This window comes from Zeus faber, assembly GCF_960531495.2.
Source record: "Zeus faber genome assembly, chromosome: 18".
In the NCBI taxonomy this organism is placed as follows: Eukaryota; Metazoa; Chordata; class Actinopteri; order Zeiformes; family Zeidae; genus Zeus; species Zeus faber.
Genome location: NC_137210.1, coordinates 854,020 through 881,003, shown reverse-complemented (window position 1 = coordinate 881,003; position 26,984 = coordinate 854,020). Strand labels below are relative to the sequence as shown.

The 26,984-nt window shown below is 43.9% G+C and overlaps 1 protein-coding gene across 1 annotated transcript in view; it reads left to right on the top strand.

The window, feature by feature from the left end:
- The window catches only part of gcc2 (GRIP and coiled-coil domain containing 2), a 55,025-nt gene that overhangs the window by 23,777 nt on the left and 4,264 nt on the right, over nt 1–26,984 (top strand). Inside the window, exons 12-17 of the mRNA XM_080018544.1 lie at nt 2,462–2,599; nt 15,212–15,333; nt 15,765–15,941; nt 17,017–17,225; nt 24,032–24,289; nt 26,820–26,959. Coding sequence (XP_079874670.1) covers nt 2,462–2,599; nt 15,212–15,333; nt 15,765–15,941; nt 17,017–17,225; nt 24,032–24,289; nt 26,820–26,959 — 1,044 coding nt within the window. The remainder of the gene's footprint in view (nt 1–2,461; nt 2,600–15,211; nt 15,334–15,764; nt 15,942–17,016; nt 17,226–24,031; nt 24,290–26,819; nt 26,960–26,984) is intronic.

The window sequence follows — 26,984 nt, the reverse complement described above, 5'->3', positions numbered from 1 at the left end:
GTGTATATACATGTGTGTGTGTGTGTGCGTGCGTGCGTGTGTATATTTATTTATTTAGTTATTTATCCATTTATTTATTTATTTCTCTTGTTCCTTATTTATTATGATTTATCTACCCTGTCTTGTTCTTTGTTTTTTGGGTGTATTTTGGGTCTGTGAAAGGCACTATATAAATCCCAACTATTATTATTATCATTATTATATGTATATATGTATATATATAAATGTATATGTGTATACATGTATGTGTATGTATATACTGAATATACGTGTGTGTATATATGTGTCTGTATATATACTTTATATGTGTATATAGGTGTGTGTGTGTGTGTGTGTGTGTGTGTGTGTGTGTGTGTGTGTGTGTGTGTGTGTGTGTGTGTGTGTGCTCACGCACCTCATGATGAGGTGCGCGAGTACCTCATGATTACGCACATTTTAGTATTTTTAGAGGTTATAGTGCGTAAGCACCGGGTGTCAATTCAATTCCAATGAAGTTGGGAGGTTCTGTAAAATGTAAATAAAAACAGAATACAATGATTTGCAAATCCTTTTGAACCTATATTCAATTGAATACACTACAAAGACAAGATATTTAATGTTCAAACTGATAAACTTTATTGTTTTTTTGCAAATATTCACTCATTTTGAATTTGATGCCTGCAACACGTTCCAAAAAAGCTCTGACAGAGGCAGGGCCGACTGGGAAAGTTGAGGAATGCTCAAAAAACACCTTTTTAGAACATTCCACAGGTGAACAGGTTAACTGGAAACAGGTGAGTGTCATGATTGGGTGTAAAAGGAGCATCCCCGAAAGGCTCAGTCGTTCACAAGCAAGGATGGGGCGAGGTTCACCACTTTGTGAACAGCTGCGTGAGCAAATAGTCCAACAGTTTAAGAACAACTTTTCTCAACGTACAATTGCAAGGAATTTAGGGATTTCATCATCTACCGTCCATAATATTATCAAAAGATTCAGAGAATCTGGAGAAATCTGTGCACGTAAGCGGCAAGGCCGAAAACCAACATTGAATGCCCGTGACCTTCGATCCCTCAGGCGGCACTGCATTAAAAACACACATCATTCTTTTGCCGTTCAGCTCCTTGTTAGAGAACAGCAAGTTGTGCAAAAAGTACTGAAACATTGAACAGTTGGACATGTGCATTCAAAAGTTTAGAGAAGCTCAAATTAAGTTCACCTGTCAAGGTTATAGTGCATTTTAGGTTCATCCTTAAATTTCACCCTAACTTTTTGTGAGTAGTGTATATATATATATATATATAGTATGTCACCGGCCACTTTATTAGGTATACCTTGCTAGTACCGGGTTGGACTCCCGTTTGCCTTCAGAACTTCCTTAATACTTCGTGGCATAGATTCAACAAGGTACGTGCGTACCTAATAAAGTGGCCGCTGAGGGTATGTGTGTGTGTATATATGTGTATGTGTGTATATATGTGTATGTGTGTGTATATATGTGTATATATGTGTGTGTGTGTGTGTGTGTGTATGTGTGTGTGTATGTATGTATGTACTGTGTGTATGTATGTACTGTCTGTCTGTCTGTCTGTCTGTGTGTGTGTGTGTGTGTGTGTGTGTGTGTGTGCGTGTGTGTGTGTGTATATTCATATAGGTGTGTGTGTGTACAGACGTGGACAAATTTGTTGGTTCCCTTACAGCTCATTGAAACAGTGCTTCATTCCTCCTGAAAAGTGATGAAATTAAAAGCAATTTTCTCATGTATAGCTGCATGCCTTTGGTATGTCATAGAGTAAAGCAAAGAAACTGTGAAAGATAAATTAAAATTGATAAAGAGATGAAAAGAGAATATAATTTATCTCTTTAGCAATAATTGATCTCTTTTCACAGTGTGTGTGTGTATGTATGTATGTATGTATATATGTGTGTGTGTGTGTGTGTGTGTGTGTGTGTGTGTGTGTGTGTGTGTATTTATACTTACATACTATATAACTTACTCAAAAGTTTATTAGTATTATCCGCTTATTACACAGCTACTTACTAAAAAAAGGATACATAGAGATTCAAAATGAGTCATTGAAAAGATTTGTTCACTACGAAGGAGTCGTTTGTCTGTCTCGTCACTGCTAGCGCAGTGCTGCTTTCGGTGCCAACAAAGCAATACTTCTATTTTAGATTCTCTGTAGCCTTACAAGATGTTGCAGCTAGCTAGTGTTAGCATTTGAATGTAGACAACTTGATGTGAGGGACATGAATCCAGGAAGAGAAATGGTTTCACCTGATGACGGTAATTTTAACAAGACAGCGGTCATTAGTCAGAAATAATCGACCACTGACTGCCGCTATTGACCAAACAGAATTGGGTATTTCACAGAGACGTGCAATAACACGTTAGTGAACTACATAACTTTCAAGCTAGATTGGGTTGGTGTCCCTTACAGTATATGACATTTAGAATGATCTATGTGTTGTCTATGTAATTAGATCGAGGCCTGCGAGCTAATGGCAGAGCGCCACCATCTGCAGGAGCAGCTGAGGTGCGCCGCGGAGCAGCAGCACAGGACAGCCAGCTCCCTGCAGCAACGCATCGTGGGCCTGCAACAGGAGTGCCAAATGGCAAAGGTGCATGCACATAAAACAAAGACTCACACCCTCACATGCATATATGATTAAGGGCCATACGATACATAGATTTAGCCTGACACATTGATTCAATTCTGTGTTGCTGTCCAGGAAATCGCCATCAAATCCGAGCAAAAATCGTTTTTGTCCACGCTTCGCAAAGACAAAGTAGTTTGTCTTCAAATTAAAGGATTTTCTGCAACGTGCTGTTGTTTCAAACTGTGTCTCTAACCAGTCCCAGCCTCCTTTGTTGACTCGTGCAGTATGCTGTTGAAGCAGAATTTGTGATGTAGCCAGACATCCAAGTGGCGTTCTGAGAATCCACGCTCTATGGTGTCGATGTGGAGGACAATCCATCAACTCTGCATAAAAAAGCTTTCTCCACTATCCACACCTTGTGTTTCCCCGCTTTTTTCCTTTGCTCTTTATTTCAATCACTTGCTTCGACCCGACTCCCTTTCCCCTCTTCATTAACCGCACCGCATTCCCATCATGCTCCGCTGTCCCCCCCCCCCCCCCCCCACACACACACACACCCACACACACACACACACACACACACACACACACACACACACACACACACACACCACACCGCCTTTGTGCCCCATTATCTCAACGTTACTGTTGGAAATACTAATATCAACTTTCGATCAGTGCAAAGCTGAAAGAACGAGCTAAATGAGTTAAATGATGCGTGGATTGAGTGGGTGGTGGTGATGGGGATTGGGGTGATCATCACTTTTTTCAATTGGTGCAAATTTAAAACACAGAATGTTTTAATTATATATGAATACACACCAGTGGTGTCACAGCTACATTTTTTATTTTGTCAACTTTTCTGACATGAAAGTCGACCTTCTTGTTTGCGTTGACCATTCAGCACTGAACTTGTATTAAAAAGATTTTGTTGCAGGCAGACAAATGGTTTATTAAAATGTTCAGTAACAGAGAAGATTCTTGTGTATCTACAAAAAAGACTAAAGCAGAAAGTAAGTACCGTAATTTCCGGACTATTAAGCGCACCTGAATATAAGCCGCACCCACTGAATTTTTAAAAAATAATTATTTTAAACATAAATAAGCCGCACATGTCTATAAGCTGCAGGTGCCTACTGGTACATTGAAACAAATTAACTTTACACAGGCTTTAACGAAACACGGCTTGTAACAAAAATAAATAGGCTTTAACGAAACACGGTTTGTAACAAAAATAAAAAATAGCGGTAAACATTAGCCTACCAAGAAAGTCATTGGTCATTATCTTCCTCCTCCTGCGCACTGAAACCACTGAAGTCATCTCCTTCGGTGTCGGAGTTGAATCGCCTCAGAATAGCTTCATCCGATGTTGGATTGTTTTCATTGTCGCTCTCGTCACTTTCATCCAGAGGCAAATTCCCCGCTGAGCTCATGCTGCCCTCTTCAACACACAGCAGTCCAGCCTTTCGAAACCCGTTGATGAGAGTGGATTTTTTGACAATGCTCCACGCTGTCAGGACCCACTGGCAGACTTGACCATAAGTTGCTCTTTGCATGCGGCCCGTTTTAGTGAAGGATTTCTCCCCACTTGTCATCCAAGCCTCCCACTGAACACGGAGCGACACCTTAATTGCACGATTTACACTGATGTCGAGGGGCTGCAAATACTTTGTTGTGCCTCCAGGAATCACAGCTGGAATTGAGTTTGTCCTCTTGATGGCTTCTTTCACAGAATCTGTTATGTGGGCTCTCATGCTGTCCAAAATGAGCAATGCCTTGTTCCTGTGAAAGAATCCTCCCAGTCGCTTTCCGTAACACTCCGTATGCCATTCATGCATTCGGCTTACCGTCATCCATCCTTTCTTGTTGACTTTCACAACTATTTCTCTGGGGAATTTTTCTCCCGTTGGAAGCTTTTCTCCCGATGCCATGCAGCTCAGAACACAGGTGAAGTGCGTTTTTTCATGCCCAGTTGTTTTCAGCGTGACGGATGATTCGCCTTTCCTGTTGACAGAGTGAGAGGCAGGTCAAACATCAGAGGAACCTCATCCATATTTATGATGTCTTGCGGGATGGAATGCTCCGCTATCTTTGGATCAGTGAATTTGTGTACGTTTGAAACTTTTTCCTCATACTTGGGAGGGAGCTGCTGACACAGACTCGTCCGTACGCTGATGGACAGGCCTTTACGTCTCATAACATTAGCCTGCCAGATCGATCGCCTTCAACTTGAAAGCTGCATCATATGCATTTCTTTGTGTCTTTGCCATGAAGAGGGTGACGAAATGACGACCGTAAATGATGGGAAGGTTGAGCACGCTCGATTTAATCTAAACAGTTACATTGTTTCACCTTAACCCGTTCGGCAATTTGTGTTGCAATGTGGGGATGGTAGCTCAGGAGGTAGAGCTGGTCGTCTAGTAATCTAAAGGTTGCTGGTTCGTTCCCAGGCTCCTCCTGCTAGCATGCTGTAGTGTCCTTGAGCAAGACACTTAAGCCTAATTGCTCCTGATGGCTGCGTCCGGTGTTTGAATAATTGTAAGTCGCTTTGGATAAAAGTGTCTGCTTAATGCAATGTAATGTAATTTCATTGGTCTAATGAAAGCTTCATGCCGCCAAAAAACTGAGCACCGTCACATAATGTGTTTTTTGCTCATTTTTTTGGCGGCATAAAGTTTGTGAAAGCGAGAAAAATCCATATACTAGCCGCGTCATTGGATAAGCTGTGAGGTTCAAAGCGTGGATAAAAAGTAGCAGCTTATAGTCCAGAAATTATGGTAGGCAGCTATGACATACAGTAGATAGAGGAAAAGAAATGGAAGAAATGGTTCCCAAATCACTAAACGCCTCGATAATAACAAAGACCCACTGGATTATAACAGACCAATCCAGCTACTCAATATGCATCACAAAATCTTTGGGAAGATATCAGCTGAATGCCTAGATACATTAATAAGTAAACTCATCCATAAAAACCCAATTGGATTTCACCAGAAAAGACTGGTAGGAGATGAAAAAATAAATGCACATTTTGTTTATAAAGCCATTAACTCCCCCTGCCCGACAATGGCAGGCATATAACCATATAAAATGTGTGTATTTATTGAAGACCCTCTGCAAATATGGAAAAGGCCCTGAATATATTAAGAACATGTCATCCTTCTTCATCTTTTCTCTGCAGGGGTCTTCAATTTTTATCACCCCAGGCGGAGCGGGCCGCCATGGCCGGGGTGCATGGCAGGCCGCTCTGCGCCTGTGGTTGGTTGCTGTTGGTTGGATGCCTCATGGTACGGGGGGGTCCGGGGCGGGGTCCGTGTGGACACTGCCTGGCCTGCTGCACCCCTGTGTTGATCTGGTTGTGTTTCGCCTATCTCTGCCAGTGCCAGAACTCAAACTCAGTACATACACCACTCAATAGGCTGGGGTGGCGGGCGCTGGTGAATTGGTGTGGGGGTGTGGTTGGCTGGGGGGGGGCGACTGGGTGAGGCCCCCTGCCGGCTGGGTTTATGTGGGCCCCCTGTCAGCTAGGTTCAGGTCCTGGTGGCTTGCCCCTGGTGCCGGGTGGTTTCTGGCCTCCTGTGACGTGGCAGGGCTGCGGGAAGCGCAGCATGGTGCTTTCCAGCGCCTCTTGGAGGCTGCTAGCTGTCGTGAGTGTGGATTGCGGTGCGGAAGCCTTGCTCCCGCTGCATGGATCTCTGCGGTGGGTGCAGGGGGTGGTGGAGGGCTCACACATCTGGCTGTGTGCGGAGTGGGTGGGGGGCTGACATTGGGGTATCCTGCGCCAAGCGCACTCGGCCCCATGGGTGGGCGCTCGGTCTTGTGGCCGTTATGGTATGGCGGGCCTTGCCTTTGCGCAGGTTGTTGGCAGGTAGTTCTGGTGGGGTGTTGTTCTGTCAGAGCAGGGCCTGGCTCTGGGCATGTGGCCCATGCCTGGCGCCCACGGCCCAGGTTCTGCCCTCCGGGTGCATCTTATGCCTGCATGTGGGGGTGGGTTGGATGTGTGTACTTTGGGGGTGCAGCGTCTCTTCACACTCTCTGGGGTTTATGCTCCTCGGGGCCATGCGTGGGTGTTGTTCCACGAGCTACTGGCTTCTTTGAGGGCTGGGGGGTCTTCTGTGGTTGCAGGGCATGGTGCTTGGGGCTTTCCTGCAGTTGTGGAGTGTCTATATTGCTGCGGGACTCAGGGGTGGCTGCGGGGCCTTTTCTGCTGCTGGGGGGCGCTACAATATAATTCCGACCTCATACACCAGAACAAGTCCTGTGCACTAACAGGTGGATGGACGGACGGACAGACGGACACACACACACACACACACACACACACCAGCACACGCACACAAATACACCCACTGTACATACAGGCGGACTCATCACAGGCACACACACACTACCAGCACCTGCTTTGAACACAACCCTGTACACCCTCCTGAGAACATCCCTCTCCTTTTCGCCCTCATTTACTGCCATAGCTATCACAGGAAGAGGCCATGTGCTGAATTGCTGTTCCAATTTTGGACTTAATTCTGTTTTGTCGATACATGTTGTCATCTGATGCGTCTTTGTTTTTCCATTTACATGTTGTTTTTTATATTGTTTATTTGTCTCCCCTGCGTTGTTTCTTCCCCTCTTTTAGTATTAATGATGATTAGTTGTTTACAGAGCTTAAACATGATAAGATTGTTCTCCAAAGGGGGGGACTGGTGGCGGTAGGGCTGGTAGTATAGTAGTATAGTACTGGTAGTATAGTACAGTATATATCACAGTATATTGGCTTTTCTCAAAATTTCGACGTAAATGCTTCTAACTTTTTGCTGTCCTCTGTGATTTTTGATAATTGTAATTCAATTAATTTTATAAAAATGTGAAATTTATTTAAAGTATTTAAAATGCTTGGGCATGGGTTTCCTGCTGGCTGGATGGCTGGAAGGGATAACAGTGCTAGTGATGGAGCCAGTGAACAAGTAACGGAGCAGGAAAACAACTTTGCTGCACCACAAATCTGCACTTTGCCACGAAAGCCTGGCTATACGTCCACCAGCCAAGTTCAAGTTCAAAGCAGCAGCTTGAGGCCCCAGGCTCTGGAAGGGAGGAGGGGAGTCTGCATCGTTGCCCTGGGGGAGGGTCGCCGGTGGACCCTGCTATTCTTGGGAACCAGGTCTCTTGGAAGGGGACCAGCTATTTTTTGTTGGACATGTTGTTGGTCTGAGGTATGGAACCCTGTTTCAGAGTCCAGTGTTTTATTGTTTTAGGTATGGTGTGTTTTATTGTTTGAGGTATGGTAACCCTGTGTCAGAGTCCAGGCATTTTTTTTTCTCTGCTTGCTGGGGGCAAGTAGGCTTCGGCCAGGGACTCTCCCTGGCCTCAGTTTGGTGTTAGGGGTATCCAGTGTGGGGATGGTGTGGTTTGAGCAATCACACCTCTCCTGGGTCTAGGTAATTGGCGCCCAGGATCGTTGTGGCTGTATACCTGTTGCTCGTTGGTTGGTTTAACGACTACAGATATAACCCCCATCCCCACACACACTCAGCCCTTGTCGTGACAGCTCCATCTGCTCCAGGACTTGTTCTATCAAGCCCCCTCTTTTGAATTGCCTTGCTGTTGTGTGCTATATAAACAGGGGTGCACATAACTTTTTTGGTCTTGTTCTCAGGGGTGAACTTGGGGTTGTTGCTTGGTCCTCATCTTTTTATTTTATAATTTCTTTCCATGACCCACCACACAGGATAAACAAAATAGAGGGATACATGGATAACATGACATGTACTTAAATTCCAATTGAAAATGAATAAAAGCAGTACAACAAAATGTCTGTTCTTTAAAGCTCCATAGTATTTAGCTTTATAATTAAATTACTGCTCTTTCAGCTCTGAAAACTAAATGAAACGACTGCTCTTCAAGCACTGAAAACTAAATGTAGCCTACAAATGACTGCTTTTCCAGCACTGAAAACCAAATGAAATGACAGCCTTTTAAGCACTGACAACAAGTTACTGCTATTTAAAAGCACTAAAAGTTCTGTTATCCTACAGGATGTCGTCATCATCATCATCACTCCCATCCTGACTGTCTTCCTCTATTTCCAAAACACTAGAAGATGGAGATACACTAGGCTTGCTCCTTTCTCCCTGGATCAGTCTGCGATTAGCTGTTTGCGTCCACACGTCAACAGCTGGCTTTGGGTTAAAGGTCTCTATTGTGAACATAGACAACAGGATGTGCATTAGAGATGAGATGCGAGAGTCTGGTAGGCAGGATCTGTGCTTGTTTTTTATTATAGTGAGATGTGAAAATCCCCTGTCACATGCAGATTCAAGATTCAAGATTTCAAGATTCAAGATTCAAGATTTTTATTTGTCACATACATATACATACTTCCATACATATATGCAGTGAAATGTAATGCAACGCACCCGGTGATAGCACACAAGAAGTCCTAGGAAAAAGTACTAAAATAAAATTAAATAAAAAGTAGAAAATTACTTTCTAATAGACCGACTAACTGACTCCTAAAACGTAATACAGTAAGTGGAATACTTATAGAATAAGATAAAAAATATATAGAATAAAATACAATAAAAAATAAATTGAAATAAAATGGAATAGGTTGAAGGAATATGGCTATGTATATACAGATATGTGCATTTAAAGTGGCATGTGAATTAAAGTGGCATGTGAATGTGAATAGTGTGAGGTAGTGTTTGGGATAATACAGCACAGTATACAACAGTACGGCGCAGCAATACGGCATCACGAACAACCCTGAACAGTGACACAGTGTGCGGTACAGTATGTTACATACAGTACAGTAGGTAGTGGAGCCTAGTGCATGGCTCAGTTAGGACCCCTGGTGAGGTCAGCATTGACAGTTCTGATGGCTTGAGGGAAGAAACTCCGTCTCAGTCTCTCTGTTCTCGCTGCGTGACTGCGGAGGCGCTTGCCTGACCGCAGCAGCTGAAACAGTCCGTTGTTGGGGTGATGAGGATCCTTCATGATCCTACGGGCTCTGCTACTACACCTCCTGGTGTATAACTCCTGCAAGGGGGGGAGGGTAGTTCCAGTGGTACGTTCAGCTGAACGCACCACCCTCTGCAGGGCCCGCCTGTCCTGGGCAGTACAGTTCCCAAACCAGGCAGTGATGTTGCCTGTCAGGATGCTCTCCACTGCTCCAGAGTAGAAGGACTTGAGGATCCTCACCGAGACCCGGAATTTCCTCAGCTGCCTGAGGTGGTAGAGACGCTGCCTCGCCTTTCTCACCAGAGTGTCTGTATGAACAGTCCATGTTAAGTCCTCTGTGATGTGGACTCCCAGATATCTGAAGCTGCTCACCCTATCGACAGAAGTCCCATTAATCCAAAAGGGCGCGTGCGTCCTCGATTGTGATCCACGCCTAAAGTCCACAATCAGCTCCTTGGTTTTGCTGACGTTCAGGTGGAGGCTGTTGTCCTGGCACCAGAGTGACAGGTCAGCCACCTCCTCACGGTAGGCCTTCTCATCGCAGTCGGTGATCAGGCCCACGACCACGGTGTCATCAGCAAACTTGATGATGGTGTTGGAGCTGGACCTGGCCACACAGTCATGTGTGTACAGGGAGTACAGTAGGGGGCTGAGGACGCAGCCCTGGGGGGATCCTGTGTTCAGGGTGAGGGAGCTTGACATGTACTTCCCCACCTTGACCACCTGGGGGCGGCCTGTGAGGAAGTCCAGGATCCAGGTGCACAGCGGACCATTCAATCCGAGCTCCAACAACTTGACAGCCAGTCTGGTGGGGACGATGGTGTTGAAAGCTGAACTATAATCAATGAACAGCATTCTCACATAGGCCCCCTTCTGGCCATCCAGGTGCGTGAGCGTGGTGTGCAGTACCTGAGAGACCGCGTCATCCGTGGATCTGTTCTGCCGGTACGCGAACTGCAACGGGTCCAAGGTGCGGGGGAGGGAGGCGCAGATGTAATCCTTAATCAGCCTCTCGAAACACTTCATGACCACCGAGGTGAGGGCCACCGGACGGTAGTCATTCAGGCAGGTTGGAGAGGCGATCTTCGGGACAGGAACGACGGTGGACCTCTTGAAGCAGGATGGGACCACTGATTCAGCCAGGGAGATGTTGAATATTGTGGTGAACACCGGAGCTAGCTGGTTAGCACAGGTCTTCAGTACTCGTCCAGATATGCCATCTGGGCCCGCAGCTTTCCTGGTGATCACCCGCATCAAAGCCCTCCTGACCTTGTGCACGGACACTGAGAGTGCGCGCTCGTCCCCAGCGGTGTAGCTCCAATTAGCCGGCGAGCTAGCGGTGCTGCTGCCAGACTCGAACCGCGCATAAAAGGAGTTCAGTTGGTTGGCCAGGGAGGCGTCCACACTCGTGGCTGGGGAGGAGCTGCTCTTGTAGTTTGTTATTGTTCGCAGCCCCTCCCACAAGCGTCTTGTGTCCCCCCGCTCCATCTGCAGCTCCACAGTGTCTCTGTACGTCCGTTTAGCGTCCCTCACCGCCCTCCGCAGATTGTACGACGCCGCTTTGTAATTGTCCATGTTGCCAGATACAAGTCCGTCGTTGTAAGCGGCCGTGCGCGCATTCAGAGCGCAGCGGATGGATTTATCAACCCATGGTTTCTGGTTTGGAAATATCCGAACTTTCACCGTGGGAACGATTTCATCCGCGAGCGTAGCCACAAAACTCACTACAACCTCCGTAAACTCGCTGACGTCACTTGAACTCGCTCGGAACATGTCCCAGTCTACGTCAGTCAGAGCGTCCTGAAGCGCAGCCTCTGATTGGTCCGTCCACCGCTTCACTTCCCTCGTCATCACCAGATCCCGCGCGATCAGAGGCCTGTAAACAGGAAGCAGCGAGATCGCGGCGTGATCTGATTTCCCGAAAGCAGGGAGCGAGACGGGCTTGTATCCGTTCTTGTAAGGAGTGTAACAATGGTCCAGAGTTCTGTTTCCCCTGGTGGCACACGTGATGTGTTGGTGGAAATTCGGCAGAACTTTTTTAAGGTTGGCCCTGTTAAAGTCCCCAGTCACCACCACAGCCGCGTCGGGATGTCTGTTCTGAAATCCGCACAACACATCGTACAGAACCGACAGAGCTGCGTCGGTGTCCGCTTGCGGTGGGATATAAACGGCTGTAATGATGACCGTGCTGAATTCCCGGGGGAGATAAAATGGACGGCATAGTATGGTCAGCTGTTCCAGGTTCGGCGAGTGGGAGAGGAATTTGGTGTTGTTGGCGTTACACCAGCGGTTGTTTACCATTAGGCAGACGCCTCCACCTTTGGATTTCCCCGACTCTCCCGTTCTGTCGCCGCGGAACACGGAGAAGGCCTCGGCTGGACGTATGGCTTCATCCGGCACCAGTGGGTTCAGCCATGTTTCCGTCAGGCAGAGGACGCAACAGTTCCTCGTGTCACGCTGGAATTGAATCCTCGCTCGAAGTTCATCCATCTTGTTCTCCAGGGACTGGACGTTAGCAAGAAGGATGCTTGGCAGAGGTGGACGGTAAGGTTGCGTCCTCATTCTGACCCGAATGCCGCCTCGTTTACCTCGGTGCTTCCTCCGTGGGCCGGCTCGTGGAACAGCGACTCCATTTTTGTTGTTGTAGTTGTTGTTGCGAGTGTTCCCGCGTAGGATTTCCGTCAGCCACTCTGCTCCCACGGATAAAAAGTCCCAAAGTTGTTCGTTTAGGGAAATTTTTATATCCATGAGTGCATCACGGCCGTATGAGTTAATTGTTGATGTTTTTCTGGCGAACATTGTGATAAAAAAAGGAAAAAAATACTAAAGAGTAAGAAAGAAACCGGAGCGCCGGCGCAGGCGACCGCTAGGGGCGGCGCCACTATCGCCACACTGCTCAAGGGCAGTGTAAGGGACAACAGAAGGACTTTCCGAATGTTGTAGAAACTGCATGGGTTGCTTGTCTTCACTATATTGACCAGGTCGTGCACAGAGGAGACCAAACGTTTTCCTACTTGCTTTAAACGCATCCACTCTCTTTAAGTGGAGGCTCTGTCAACAGACATGCTGGCTTCATATTTCTCAACGATGTTACTAAGTGTTATGTTGCCAAAACTGAGGAGGTCTTTCATTTAAAGAGGCCAAGTTGCAGGATCAAAAAGTGATCACATGACTTGAGGGATTCATATCTGCCTTAAAACTCGTGAATTAGAGCTCTCAACACATCAATCTTGTCCTTCTCAGCATCAGCATGTGACACAGTCTCCTTCCTGTTCTTGCCCTCACTGTCCATCAGTAGTGTCAACTGTCCAATAGCAACCATGAGCTCATCTTTGCATTCACCAATAGTCAGATTCTCTTGCTGAAACCTGAGGGAGGTGAACTGTAAAATGTTCCCAATATCAAGTATGTTGGCTAGGAAACAACAAAAATGCATCACTTGTTGCCACTTGAATCTGAATGGCTGGTAACATTCTCCATACTTTCAACAGTCTCCTGTCTCCATGCAGACCATCTGATGTTGTGAAACTTTCCTAGTTTGACAAAACGAATGCCTTTCTCCTCACAGATCTTCTTTAGTTGTGCAATTTGTTTTGCACCCCCTTTCTGTAGGTAAAAGCTTAGCAACTTTTCGATGGATTGATTAAATGACTCACAGTATGGGACCGTGCGATCAGCTGACTTGGCGCAGTTCAAGTTCAAGAGATTATTTGTCATATACATATACATACGGTCATACATATATGCAGTGAAATGTCATGACACCCTCCAGGGTGTGGGCGGTGCACAGAATATGCACAAGGGAATCCCCGATGTCCACCATCTGACGTAATTTGGGAACGACCCCACTGTAAATTATGACGTTGACAGCGGCTCCATCAGTGCACACTGAGACCAATTTTGTCTTCCATTCCGCTAAACCACAAGCATGGAACAGTTGCACAAGTCCGTCCACTATGTCCTGTGCTGTTCGATTGGCCTCCAGATTAATTAATCCAAGGAAATCTGAGCTGAATTCTCCATTGCTGGACACAGAAACAATGTACACAATTTCCTGCTCTGTTTTTGTTATATCTTTGGATCCACCCCAAAATTCAGCTGCTTTCAGTTTTTCACTCAATTCTAAATTTATGGTCTGTGTGATGCTCTGCATGATACGCTTCTTGTGAATGAAAATCGGTCCCGATGTTAACTCCAAGCCTCTTGAGAAGCAGAATTTCCTCTTCATATGAACACGTAGAACGTGCATGTTTCGCTTTGTGAAAGGCCAACAGAAAATCATTACACAGTGCTTGTTGCTGTTCTTCATTCAGTTTGTCTTGCCATCTGTTGAGCGGGCCACTAGGTCTCTGGTCCTGGCTGCACCTGTTATCAATCACTCGAACTACTTTCTGGTGCTCTCTGCTATTCGCCTGCTTATCAAAAGCTGGATGATTGACGTTTTCACTCCCTGTATAAAAGGCGTTATTTTCACGGCATAGTTTGCACCACATCTTGGTGCGGGCGTCATTCGTTTGAAGTCAGCCGACCTCCTGCCGCCACTTTTCCGAAAACACACGTGTCTTTTGCGGTTCAGGTTCAGTCTGGCGTTTCTTTGGAGGTTGCGCTTGCTTCTTGGACATTTTGATAAATGGAGAAAGTCCTAGAAGCAGTGGCTTATACTCTGCACTGCAGTCCAATGTTTCATTACCAAAATCTTAGGTACGCAAACGCGCGTTACAACATCTGATCTGACGTGCATTGTTTATTTTGACAGCGCATGCACACCTGCGCACCACTTATGTGCACCGGTGTATATAAATAAACTTGCCTTGCTTTGCCTTACAATGGGCACGTGAGCTTCAGAACTGGAGTTCAAGGTGTTGACTTGGCCTCCAAATTCTGCAGATCTCAATTTGATCGAGCATCTGTGGGATGTACAGTACTGGAACAACAAGCCTCATCCATGGGGGCCCCACCTCGCAACTTACAGGACTGCTGCTTCGGTCTTGGTGCCAGATACCGCAAGATACGTTACCCAAAAATCTGAGGATTTTGAATGCACCATAACTTCAGAAGCTGTGAATCGTTCAGCTAATTACTGAAGGAAAAACAAATGCAGCTGTTCTAGTGTTAATGGTTGGAGTTTACCCAATATGTTTTTTTTTGTCTCAAATTCATTTACATTATACACAAAAATAATTTTGATATTTAAAAGAAAATGGACCCTCGTTTGAAGACCACTGAAATCCTCTAACCTGTCTAAGCAGAGTTGAGCACGGGATTGAGTAATCCCTGTAAGAAGAGAGACATTCAAACTAAACCTATAAGCAGACGATATCCTTTTAACTGTCCGAAATCTCACTGAAGAGTTCAGCATTGTCATGTGCCCTCTGGATAATTTATAACTTTGGAAATCTGGCGACGAAATCAATTAGCAATGCCCCGTATTGCGCCCCTTCCATTTAAATGGACTCGAATTTTTTTTTTTGCAAAAATACCACATGATTTGAACACATTGAATGACCTCTAATTTAAAATTTTAGGTGCTAAAATCAGTTGTTTGCCCAAACTGTTCTGTTGTACTTGTAGTATGTATTTAATGAAGTTTATTTAAAAAATATATTATTGCAACCTTTAATTTGAGGTGACTGATTAGCACATATTATCATATCTTATCTGTGTGTGACCCATGCACAGGCTGAACTATTGTCGACAACTGGGGAGTTTGAGAGCTACAAGGTGCGTGTCCACAATGTCCTCAAACAGCAGAAGACCAAAACGACTGCACAGACTGAACGAGACTCCATCAACCAAGAGAGGTAAGTGTGACACAATGCGACAAACTTTTATTTATTTATTAAATTTTTTTTTTTTTGATACCAATTTCTATAAAATGTATTTGTTTGGTTAGAGTTAAGTTTTACAGAAAATTATCTAAATGTGACTTATTGAAATTGCAAAATTAAAGTCATACTACAGTTTTTAGGGAAATTCAGTTCACTGCTCCTAGCGGATGGATAAATGGTGATGAATATGAGTCAACAATATTTCCTAATGTAGCTGCATTTAAAACAACTAAGATCTAATTATTTTATTTTTTCTGTAAATTTAAAAGGCATAAGTATTGCTTAAATAACTCTTACTCTTAATAATGCTTTTGAGAAGCTGGAAAAATGAATACAGTGCTATTATTTTAAACGGTGTCAACATGTGGGTATTTATGTGTATGTGTGTCTTTGTCATGTTTCAGGGAGCAGCTGTCCTCTCAGGTGGAACAGCTACGCTCTAGACTGGTGGATAGTCAGCAAAGACACCAGACCAGCGCAACAGAGCTCCAGCAGCTCCAGAACGAACACGACACCTTGCTGGACCGCCACAACAAAATCCTCCAGGAGACTGTCGCCAAGGAAGCCGAGCTCCGAGAGAGGTGAGTCAGATTGTGAAAGCTATGGAACTTTGAAAATTATTATTAGAAATAAATGAATTATATTAAAAACAACTGGAATCTATAACATGAACCAATTTCTATTTAAATGTTTGATTGTTGGACAGATTGTAGTGAGAGTTATTGCATTTTGAAAATTGTGTTGTGTAACCTGTGGCAATACTCCTGGGCGTGTAGCCCAGTGTTTCCAAACTTGAACAATTAAATAATCACACGGCACACCACTATCCTTACCTTACCTAACATGTACTGTATAATTGCCTTTTATTATAGCCTAGTAGTAGTGATGCAAGACTCGCAAATGATTTGAACAAATCTTTTAGGTGACTCGGGAGTTGGGAGGGATGGATAATTACTGAGGACTAAATTAAAGTCCAAGGCGAAAATTCATATTGAATGTGATTGGGTTACTCTCTGCATTCCATCAAAATAATTATTTGGACAGAATTAATGGATTCTTGTGAGAATTTCATTGACATCAGTTGAAAAGCACTGGTGTAGCCACTCGTAACAAAAATGAGTAACCGTTCATTTCAGTCACCAGGAAATGTATTTTTGCTAATTCCATTACTTTGTTTGGTTGTTATGCGACCATTTTCTGCTTAAATGAAGGTAAATAAAATATACAATTTCTGTGTTAGACTGAATTTGTTCTGTGGAAAAAAAATTGTAATTCCTGTCAGATGCTATACTGAAAAGTTATCCTATTTACAATTCTATTGGAAAATTTTCATTATCTATAAAATATCAATATATATCGATATAGGCTATTGTAAGCCATCTTATCTATATATATGTTGCTATTGAATTGAATTGTGACCCTTTGTATTGAAACTGAATCACTTAGATCCTACCCAATACCCACCCTTCGTACTTAATTTTGCACTTACCTGTAATACATGACTAAAGAGAGATAATTTGACCAAAAACAATTCAAAATGTTGTTCATTTGTCTTAAAAAGCTCTTCAAGTGTTGCATTTAATAAATATCTGATATATGGAGTCCCTATTAAAAAGTTTCAGAATAAAAAAACACTACTACCCCATCCCGTTTTAGGCTTCTCCTGGTGCAGTCGGAGAATACGGCTTTGCGCTCAGAGCAGCACCAGGCCCGGACCGAGCTGCGGACGCAGGCCGAGAACCAGCGGCAGGCTTTCAGAGAGCAGGTGAGGCATCTGCAGGATGAGCACCGGGCCACCGTGGAGACCCTGCAGGGCCAGCTGGGCAGGCTAGAGGAGCAGCTTTTCGCTTTGCAGAGACAGAACGGTAAGGACCGTAAGGCTAAAGATTTGCAAAGAAATCCATCTCCGTGTCAGACTGCAGAGAAGGAGATTTCTGGGTGAAACCTAGCTCACATCTGGGTGCATCTCTGCATCAAACAAACGCTGATCTAGTCGAATTTGGGGCCAGCGCCCAAAACGGAACTTAAACAAAGAGCCTCATGGCTGATTTGTTTTTTCTTTTTTTTTTTTTATTCTTTCAGTTTTTGGGGTTGAAAATGGTTCCTTGTTGCCGCATTTCTTCTTTGTTTCCCTCTCATTCTGCTTCGCTTAATGCAACACTGCCTCCTTGTTCGGCTGCACAATTATGATTAAAATGATAATCACGATTATTTTGCCCAATATTGTGATCACGATTATTTTTCACAATTATTCATCCATTTTGCAGAACACAATTATTTTATTGCACTTTGTAGATCAACAGAAAACTTCCTTCACAATAATAGTGTAAGAAGAAGAAGAAGAGTCTTTAATCATCACACGACACGCCACACTACAACGCATGCATACACACACACATGCACATGATGGTGGCCAGTAAAATGAGGCCTCTTCATTTGACCCATCCTGGCTTGTCCTTCCTCCGGGGGGGGCAGCCAGGAGCAGTGGGCAGAATTCAACAACGCACCGGGGGACCTGGTTCCATATGTCCATCGCTGGTCAGACGATAATGTGTGCATGTTTTTGGTGGGGGTCCTTACTGATGTTAGATGGAGGAAACCCCATGTGAGCACGGGGAGAACATGCAAACTCCACACAGAAAGGCTCCTAATTGGGAGATAAGCCGCCAGAACACAGTGCCAACAGCGCGGGTTATCTCCCAATTAGGAGCCTTTATGTAGTTTAAAAACCTATAAATAAACTCAAATGTACAAATCTTTGAATCAAATAGGACTTTCTTCACATTAATTCAGTCTCTTAAAGCTATATATAGATGACATTTTACTAAAAAAATAAAATAACAGTTAAAAAAAGGATGCCACCACATGGCACCAAATAAAATAATTTATCCCAAGAAGGTCAGTTGCATTTCACCTGCAGTTTTTTTGCCAGAAAAAAACTGCCTATCCTGTGCTTGTGTGGGCTCCCTCTCGTGCACGGATTATTTACTTTGCAGCATTGATAATTGCCAGCAGACAAAAAAAAAAGGCAAATTCCACTCAGCTGCAAAACTTTATGGGCGTGTTTTCACTGTAACAACACTAGTGCTATATCTTTTGTGAATCATACACTGAGACGGCGCAGATGGGGGACAAATTGAAAAAAGGATCTTCTCTGGGCACGATCAATTAATTGTGGAGGCAAATATCAACATTGTGATTAATATACGATTAGTTGTGCAGCCCTACCTCCCAGTGCGTGTGTTAACAATCCATTGATGTGTAAGGGTGGGGTACATTAAATCGGGCTTCCTGGCCACACCTTAAATATCACGACACTGAATTGTGTAGATACTGTAGTAGGGGATAAACGTGGTTCAAGGTTAGAAATGTATTGGAGGAGCGCCGGCGCAGGCGACCGCTAGGGGCGGCGCCACTATCGCCACTATCGCCACTATATATTGACGTTTCTATAGACAGTGGTGAAAAGCAACAAAGTATAAGTACTTAAGGGCATTTTTCAGTTTTGTTTTTTTTGTATATTCAGTTTAAAAAACTTCTGTCTTTTACTCCACTATGTTTCAAAGCCAAATATCAATCCTTTTTACTTCACTACATTTCTAACACAGTGGCGTTACTTGTTTTTTTTTTTTAAATCTTTTTATATATATATATATATATATATATATATACACACACACACACACACATTTAGTTTTGAAAATATGGATTTATATCCATGCGTCTGTGTGTGCGTGCATACTTATCTTATCATTTGAGTCTAACCATGTATTTGTGATGACATTCTGCTTGTGTTCGAACTCCCTGTCTGCCACAGTGCACAAGGTGGCCGCTGGAGATATGCATCATTAACGTCATACTGCAGATATACATACACACACACCAAGAAGCCGAAAACAAGTAAATAAAAAAGAAAAAATGAATTAGACGTACACAAATTCAAACATGTACTGTACCAGTAGGGATGGATATCGTTAAGACTTAAATGGTACGGCTACTCTTACCCATACTGCTTATTGATTTGGTACTTTAAAAGTACTCTTATCAGTTCTTTTCATTTTTTTTGAGAGAAAAACTAAAACAAATTAAGAGCAGAATTAACACTGCTTTATTTTCTGCGCATTAAGCATGGAGAGGGGGCGCAATCTGCGCTCGCCCTGCATCCCCGTTGATTATTATGCAGTCGAAAACGGTGTATTTCTCTGTGTGTATGTGATGCACTTTTGATAGATGTTGCGAAAGATTGCATGTGTTTCCTCCCTTACATGCAAAAGACTGGTTGCACTATTGGTAACGAGCATAGTTGGCATTGACTCTAGTGAAATTTAACCAGACGTTTGAGCATTTAATTCTCTCGATCATTGTCACTCACTCAGAGCAGGGTCTCCATGCGTGTGTGAGAGCCATGCAGAGGGAGTCCACCCCGGCCCCCTCGCACATACGCTCCAGTTGGGCGGGAAAGAGAGAGAGGAGAGATGTCTAGTCTGATAATAGCAAAAATGCCTCTGAGACAAATATCTTCATGTTTTTGCAAGTTAGAAATGTGTTATATAGCCTAAATACATAGAAAATCTATTTCTTAATTTCTCCAATACTGTTAACAGTACCAGTCAGAGCTTATCGACACTATGATCTTCAATAAGTTAGCCCCGGGGCCCATTTAATACTGGGTCTCGGTACTCAACCCAACCACCAAAGTACAAATCAAAGGTTTAAATACACCTACTCATTCGAGGATTTATTTTGTTGTTTTACTATTTTCTACATAAACTACAGAATAATATTGAAGACATCAAATCTATGGAATAACATATTTTGAATTATGTGGTAACTGAAAAAGTGTTGGACAAATGAAAATATATTCTAGATTCTTCAAAGTAGCCACCCTTTGCCTTTATCACAGCTTTGTATTCTTGGCATTTCATTCTCTCAGGCTGCTCCATGAGGTAGTCACCTGGAATGCTTTCCCAACAGTCTTGGAGGAGTTCCCACATACTCTATGCTGAGCAATTGTTGGCAGCTTTTCCTTCACTCTGCACTCAACTCATCCCAAACCATCTCAATTAGGTTTAGGTCGGGTGCTTGTGGAAGCCAGGTCATCTGACACACCACTCCATCATCACTCTCCTTCTCGATCAAAATGCCCTTACAGAGCCTGTAAGGTGTGTTTTGGCTACTAAACCCCTTGCGTTTTTTTAGGACTAGGGTAAGCGTTAACTGGAACGTAGATTCCCATAGAGGTCCATTCAAAAGATGTATTAAGTGAAAACATTGAATTACCAAGCCTTGTATGCATCAAGAGTGTGTGTGTGTGTGTGTGTGTGTGTGTGTGTGTGTGTGTGTGTGTGTGTACACTCACTGGTCACTTTATTCGATACACCTGTTCAATTGCTTGTTAACACAAAAAGCTAATCAGCCAATCACATGGCAGTAACTCATTGCATTTAGTGCATCATGGTGAGAATGACTTGTTTTAGTTCAAACCGAGCATCAGAATGGGGAAGAAAGGGGATTTAAGTGACTTTGAACGTGGCATGGTTGTTGGTGCCAGACGGGCTGGTCTGAGCTTTTCAGAAACTGCTGACCTACTGGGATTTTCACGCATTACCATCTCTAGGGTTCACAGAGAATGGTCCGAAAAAGAGAAAATATCCACTGAGCGTTGTGTGGATGAAAATGCCTTGTTGATGTCAGAGGTCAGAATAGAATGGGCAGACTGATTCAAGACGATAGAAAGGCAACAGTAACTCAAATAACCACTCGTTACAACCAAGGTATGCAGAAAACCATCTCTGAACGCATAACACGTCGAACCTTGAAGCAGATGGGCGACAGCAGCAGAAGACCACACCGGGTGCCACTCCTGTCAGCTAAGAACAGAAAACTGAGGCTCCAATTCGCAGAGGCTCACCAAAAATGGACAATAGAAGATTGGAAAAACGTTGCCTGGTCTGATGAGCCTGGATTTCAGCTGTGACATTCAGATGGTAGGGTCAGAATTTGGCATAAACAACATGAAAGCATGGATCCATCCTGCCTTGTATCAACAGTTCAGGCTGGTGGTGGTGGTGTAATGGTGTGGGGGATATTTTCTTGGCACACTTTGGGCCCCTTAGTACCAATTGAGCATGGTTTAAACCACACAGCATACCTGAGTATTGTTGCTGACCATGTCCATCCCTTCATGACTACAGTGTACCCATCTTCTGATGGCTACTTCCAGCAGGATAATGCACCATGTCACAAAGCTCAAATCATTAAAACTGGTTTCTTGAACATGACAATGAGTTAACTGTACTCCAATGGCCTCCACAGTCACCAGATCTCAATCCAATAGAGCACCTTTGGGATGTGGTGGAACGGGAGATTCGCAACATGGATGTGCAGCTGACAAATCTGCTGCAGCTGCGTGATGCTATCATGTCATTATGGACCAAAATCTCTGAGGAATGTTTCCAACACCTTGTTGAATCTATGTCATAAGGAATTAAGGCAGTTCTGAAGGCAAAAGGGGTCGAACCCGGTACTAGCAAGGTGTTTCCTAATAAAATGACCGGTGTGTGTGTGTGTGTGTGTGTGTGTGTGTGTGTGTGTGTGTGTGTGTGTGTGTGTGTGTGTGTGTGTGTGTGTGTGTGTGTGTGTGTGTGTGTGTGTGTGTGTGTGTGTGCGCGCGCAAGAAGGTCCTGGGTTCGATTCCCGCCTGGGGCGCTGTTGGCACCGTGCTCTGGCGGGTTATCTCCCAAACAGGAGCCTTTCTGTGTGGACTTTGCATGTTCTCCCCGTGCTCACAAGGGGTTTCCTCCACCTCACGTTAGTAAGGACCCCCCAAAAAAACATGCACCCATCATCGTCTGACCAGCGATGGACACTTATCACCTGGTCCCCGGGCGCGTCCACGTATGCTGCCCACTGCTCCTGGCTGTGGCCCCGGAGGAAGGACAGGCCAGGATGGGTTAAAAGCAGAGGAGCCATTTCACCGGCCACCATCCAAAGCTGGTGCGTGTGTGTGTGTGTGTGTGTGCAAGCATGTGTTGTAGTGTGGTGTGTTGTGTGACAAATAAAGACTGTTTCTTCTTCATCTTTTCTTCATATATATATATATATATATATATATATATATATATATATCTCCACACACACAAACAGTATACATGGAGACCACGCATTCGCAGTGGTGGCCCCTAATCTTTGGAATACCTTGCAGATACACATAAGATCTGCCCATACCATAGAAACCTTGAAGTCACTGTTAGAAACACTTTTATTCTTCCCCTTGAGCAACCAGTCAATGTGAAGGCTTTGTCTGTGTGCCGCACTTGTTTATTGATATTTTTTTTTTTATATTATTCCTTTATTTTATTTATTTGTATTTATTTTATTTTTTTATAATTTGTTTATCTTAATTTTTACGTGGACGGTTCTATTCTTTTATTTTTATTTTCTATATAATTTTTTAATTTAAGCTATCTGATACAGTGGTACCTCGACTTACGACTGTAATTAGTCGTATGTTAAAACAGTCGTATGGCAAAGCAATTTTTCCCATATAAATTACGAAATCATGAAGGGTGAAAATAAACAAAATACACAGCACAAACACAGTAAATATGAAAAAAATATCGATAAGCCATGAACTACATGCACACATGATGTAGGTCGCCTGCTGACTGGCTGCTGACTGGCTGCTGACTGGCTGCCGACGCGCCAACTGCAAATTTTCACAGTCATATCTTGGAGCAGTCGGTCGCAAGTTGATACAAATTTTTGCGACTATCACCACTCGTACCTTGGATTAGTCGTAAGTAGATGCAGTTGTAAATCGAGGTACCACTGTATAACTGTTTTACTGCATTCCTATGGTGCTTCTAAATTATTTATGTATTTCATATTTCAAGCCTGTTCAGCACTTTGGTCAACTGTGGATGTTTCAAAATGTGCTATATAAATAAACTTTGATTTGATACTACAATAACCAAATTGCACTATTAACTGTATACCAAATCTACCTTGTCACAGCACAACTGATTGGCTCAAATGCACAAAGGAAAGAAATTCCACAAATTAACTTTTAACACAGCACACCTGCTAATTAAAAAGCATTAAAAAGCATTTAATTAAAAATTAAAAAGCATTCCAGGTCAGGTCAGGTTATTAAGCTGGTTGAGAGAATGCCAAAAGTCTGCAAAGCTGTCATTGAGGCAAAGGGTGGCTACTTCTTAGTTGTGATGTCTTCACTGTAATTCTACAATATATGAAATGGGGAAAAAAGGGGAAACCCTTGAACGAGTAGGTGTGTCTAAACCTTTGACTGGTACTATACATATGGGATGTATCTAATTGACTTAGTATTCTCAGCAGAATGCAGGCTGGGAAGACAACAGTGCAAGCGTTGACGTGGGGAGGAAGGTGTTTGTGGGGTTGGGGGAGGTTGACTCCTGGTTTACCTCTGGTACATCAATCAGTGTCATTGGTTCGCCCACTCTTTCCATCTCGCTGTTTCACACACATACACACTATTTATCCATCCTCTCTCTCTCTCGTTCTGTCTCGCTTCAACCTCTTATCGATCTGTCCTGATCTTGTGCGTCTAGTGCCCTCTACCATCACAATGAAAATTGCCTGCGCTCAAACACCTGTTAATCTGCTCTCCTTCTGAAACCCCCCACCCCAGCCGCTTCCACCTCACCCCCGCTCCTCTCAGGATCAACATGTATCCAGTCCACTCGAAAATTCCCGGTGTCTGACCCACAGCGAAGAAACCAAGAGCATGGCCAGGGTGGGCCGGGTATTTTGGGCCTCGGAGACCTTCAGTCCATGGCCCGGGAGGAGGGCGAAGGCATGGAGACCACGGAGATAGAGACCCCCTCTCCTGCACACTCACCACTGCCCTCATTGGAGCAGCTCCTCACTTCCCCGGACCCAAAGCAAGGTGTTTTGTTTATGTTCATCTGTCTTAAGCACGTTGATGTTAACAGGAATATTAGGAATATAGGAATATTTTGCACAGCAATACTTTGAAAATGCTTGTGATGAACCTCAAGGTGCTTTTGTCACTAGTAGTTGCATACCATCACTTACATAATTTGGAAATATAATGTTGCTTATACTTGACAGTTGTACTTGAAAAGTTTTTGGGAAAAAAAAGTTTAACATTTATTTTTAAATCTTTTACACTACTCACAAAAAGTCAGGGATATTTGGCTTTTGGGTGAAATTTATGTAAAATGTAAAAAGTTCACGCTACAGTGATATTTTATCATGAAAGTAGGGCATGCAATGGTGATTTTGGGATATTCGGCTTTCGGGTGAAATTTCAGGATGAACCTAAAATGCACTATAACCTTTACAGGTGAACTTAATTTGACCTTCTCTAAACTTTTGAATGCACATGTCCAACTGTTCAATGTTTCAGTACTTTTTGCACAACTTGCTGTTCTCTAACAAGGAGCTGAACGGCAAAAACAGGTGTTTGATCCATGAGTCGACCAATACATTTCCTGGTTCAATTAGAATTGGTATTTAAACAGTCCTCTTCATCATGCTGTTCACATTTTGACATCATGAGACCAAGACGACACCTAACAACTGATCAACAGTACCTCGCCATTGCGAGGCTTCAAACAGGATGTTCTCAGAGGGAAGTGGCCACTGAGCTTAGAGTGTCACAGAGTGTCATCAGCAGGTTGCAACAGAGATACAGAGAGACTGAAAGAGTCACAGAAAGGCATAGAAGTGGACGTCCTTTGGCCACATCCCACACTGATGAGCGCTTCATTGTGAACAGTGCCCTGCGGAAGCGGATGATGAATGCCACTCAACTCCAGGCACATTTAAGGGAGGTGAGGGGCACCTAAGTGTCACGTCAGACCATTCAAAACCGTTTACATCAGCGTGGTCTGCGTGCTAGATGACCTGCAAGGGTACCTGACCACACCACCAGGCGCAGGCATCATCGTCTTGCACGGGCCAGGGAGCATTTACGCCGGACAAGGCACCAGTGGGCCTCAGTGCTGTTCTCTGATGAAAGTCGATTCACGCTGAGCAGAAATGATGGCCGCCAACGACATTGGAGACGTCAAGGAGGGCACTATGAATCAGCCACTGTTGTCATCAGATGAGCCTTTGGTGGTGGTGGTGTTACAGTGTGGGCAGGTGTGTCTAGTCAATACAGAACTGCCCTACACTTTGTGAATGGCAGAGTGACAAGCCCATACTACCTGAATAACATCATTAAGTTCAAGTTCAAGTTCAAGTTCAAGAGATTATTTGTCACATACATATACATACGGTCATACATATATGCAGTGAAATGTCATGACACCTGGTGATTACGCACAATAAGCTCTATAAGCTCTAAAAATACTAAAACATACCAAAATGTGCGTAATCGACACAAGGTGCTCACGCAGGCAGCCGCAAGGGGAGGCGCCACAATCGTGATTCTGGGTTCTATAATTATATAATAGAATTAATTGACTGTGTTGTATTAAATATACATTTAAATCCTCCTAAATGGAACTCACCTGAACTTACGTACCTCCAGCACTTACCTCACAGAGTAGAATAATTCTGATTATCATTTATTTATTTATTTATTTAATAACAAGGCGACCCCAGATCCCGGAACTCACAACACACACACACACACACACAGTGTGGGCAGGTGTGTCTAGTCAATACAGAACTGCCCTACACTTTGTGAATGGCAGAGTGACAAGCCCATACTACCTGAATAACATCATTAATCCAGTCATTGTGCCCCTGCATGAACAACACAGGCCTAATTTCATCTTTATGGACGACAATGCTCCAGCTCATCGAGGTCGCATCCTTAGGGAACGGCTGCTGGAGACTGGGGCACCTCAAATGGAGTGGCCCACACTTTCTCCAGACCTGAATCCCATAGAAAACCTATGGGATCAGCTGAGTCGCCGTGTAGAGGCTTGTAACTCTGTACCCTAGAACCTCAATGACCTGAGGGCCGCCCTTCAAGAAGAGTGGGGGGGCCAGGCCTCAGCAGACAATAAGTCCACTTGTGAACAGCATGAGATGTCGTTGTCAAGCTGTAATTGATGCTCAAGGGCACATGACAAGTTATTGAGACATTGACATTTTTTGTTGTGGTATACCCACTGTTGTTGGCTTTTGTTTTAATAAATTGTTTGAGATGATGAAATCACCATTGCATGCTTCTACTTAAATGCCCTACTTTACATTTTCCATAAATTTCACCCGAAAGCCAAATATCCATAACTTTTTGTGAGTAGTGTATAATAAAGCTAGACTAAATCACAACATGCTTGAAAGGCCTACACAACCACCCCCACACAAAAGAGCCAGATATCCAAAGAAAGCTGAACCTTTTGTCACTAATAAGTAGTATCTGTGGAACGTAAATGTGTCTTGTCTCCCTAATGGGTAACGCTGCTCATTGCCATTGTCATTTATTTCGCTGGCAGAGCCCTTTGTGTGGATGGTGGAGCCGACAAAGGAAGAGTTGAGCCAGAAGCTGAGCACAGCAACACGCAGCATGGAGCACATGAACAGCCTTCTCCATGAGACGGAGGCCACAAATGCAGTTCTTATGGAACAAATCACCGTATGTCTCACATACACACATGAAA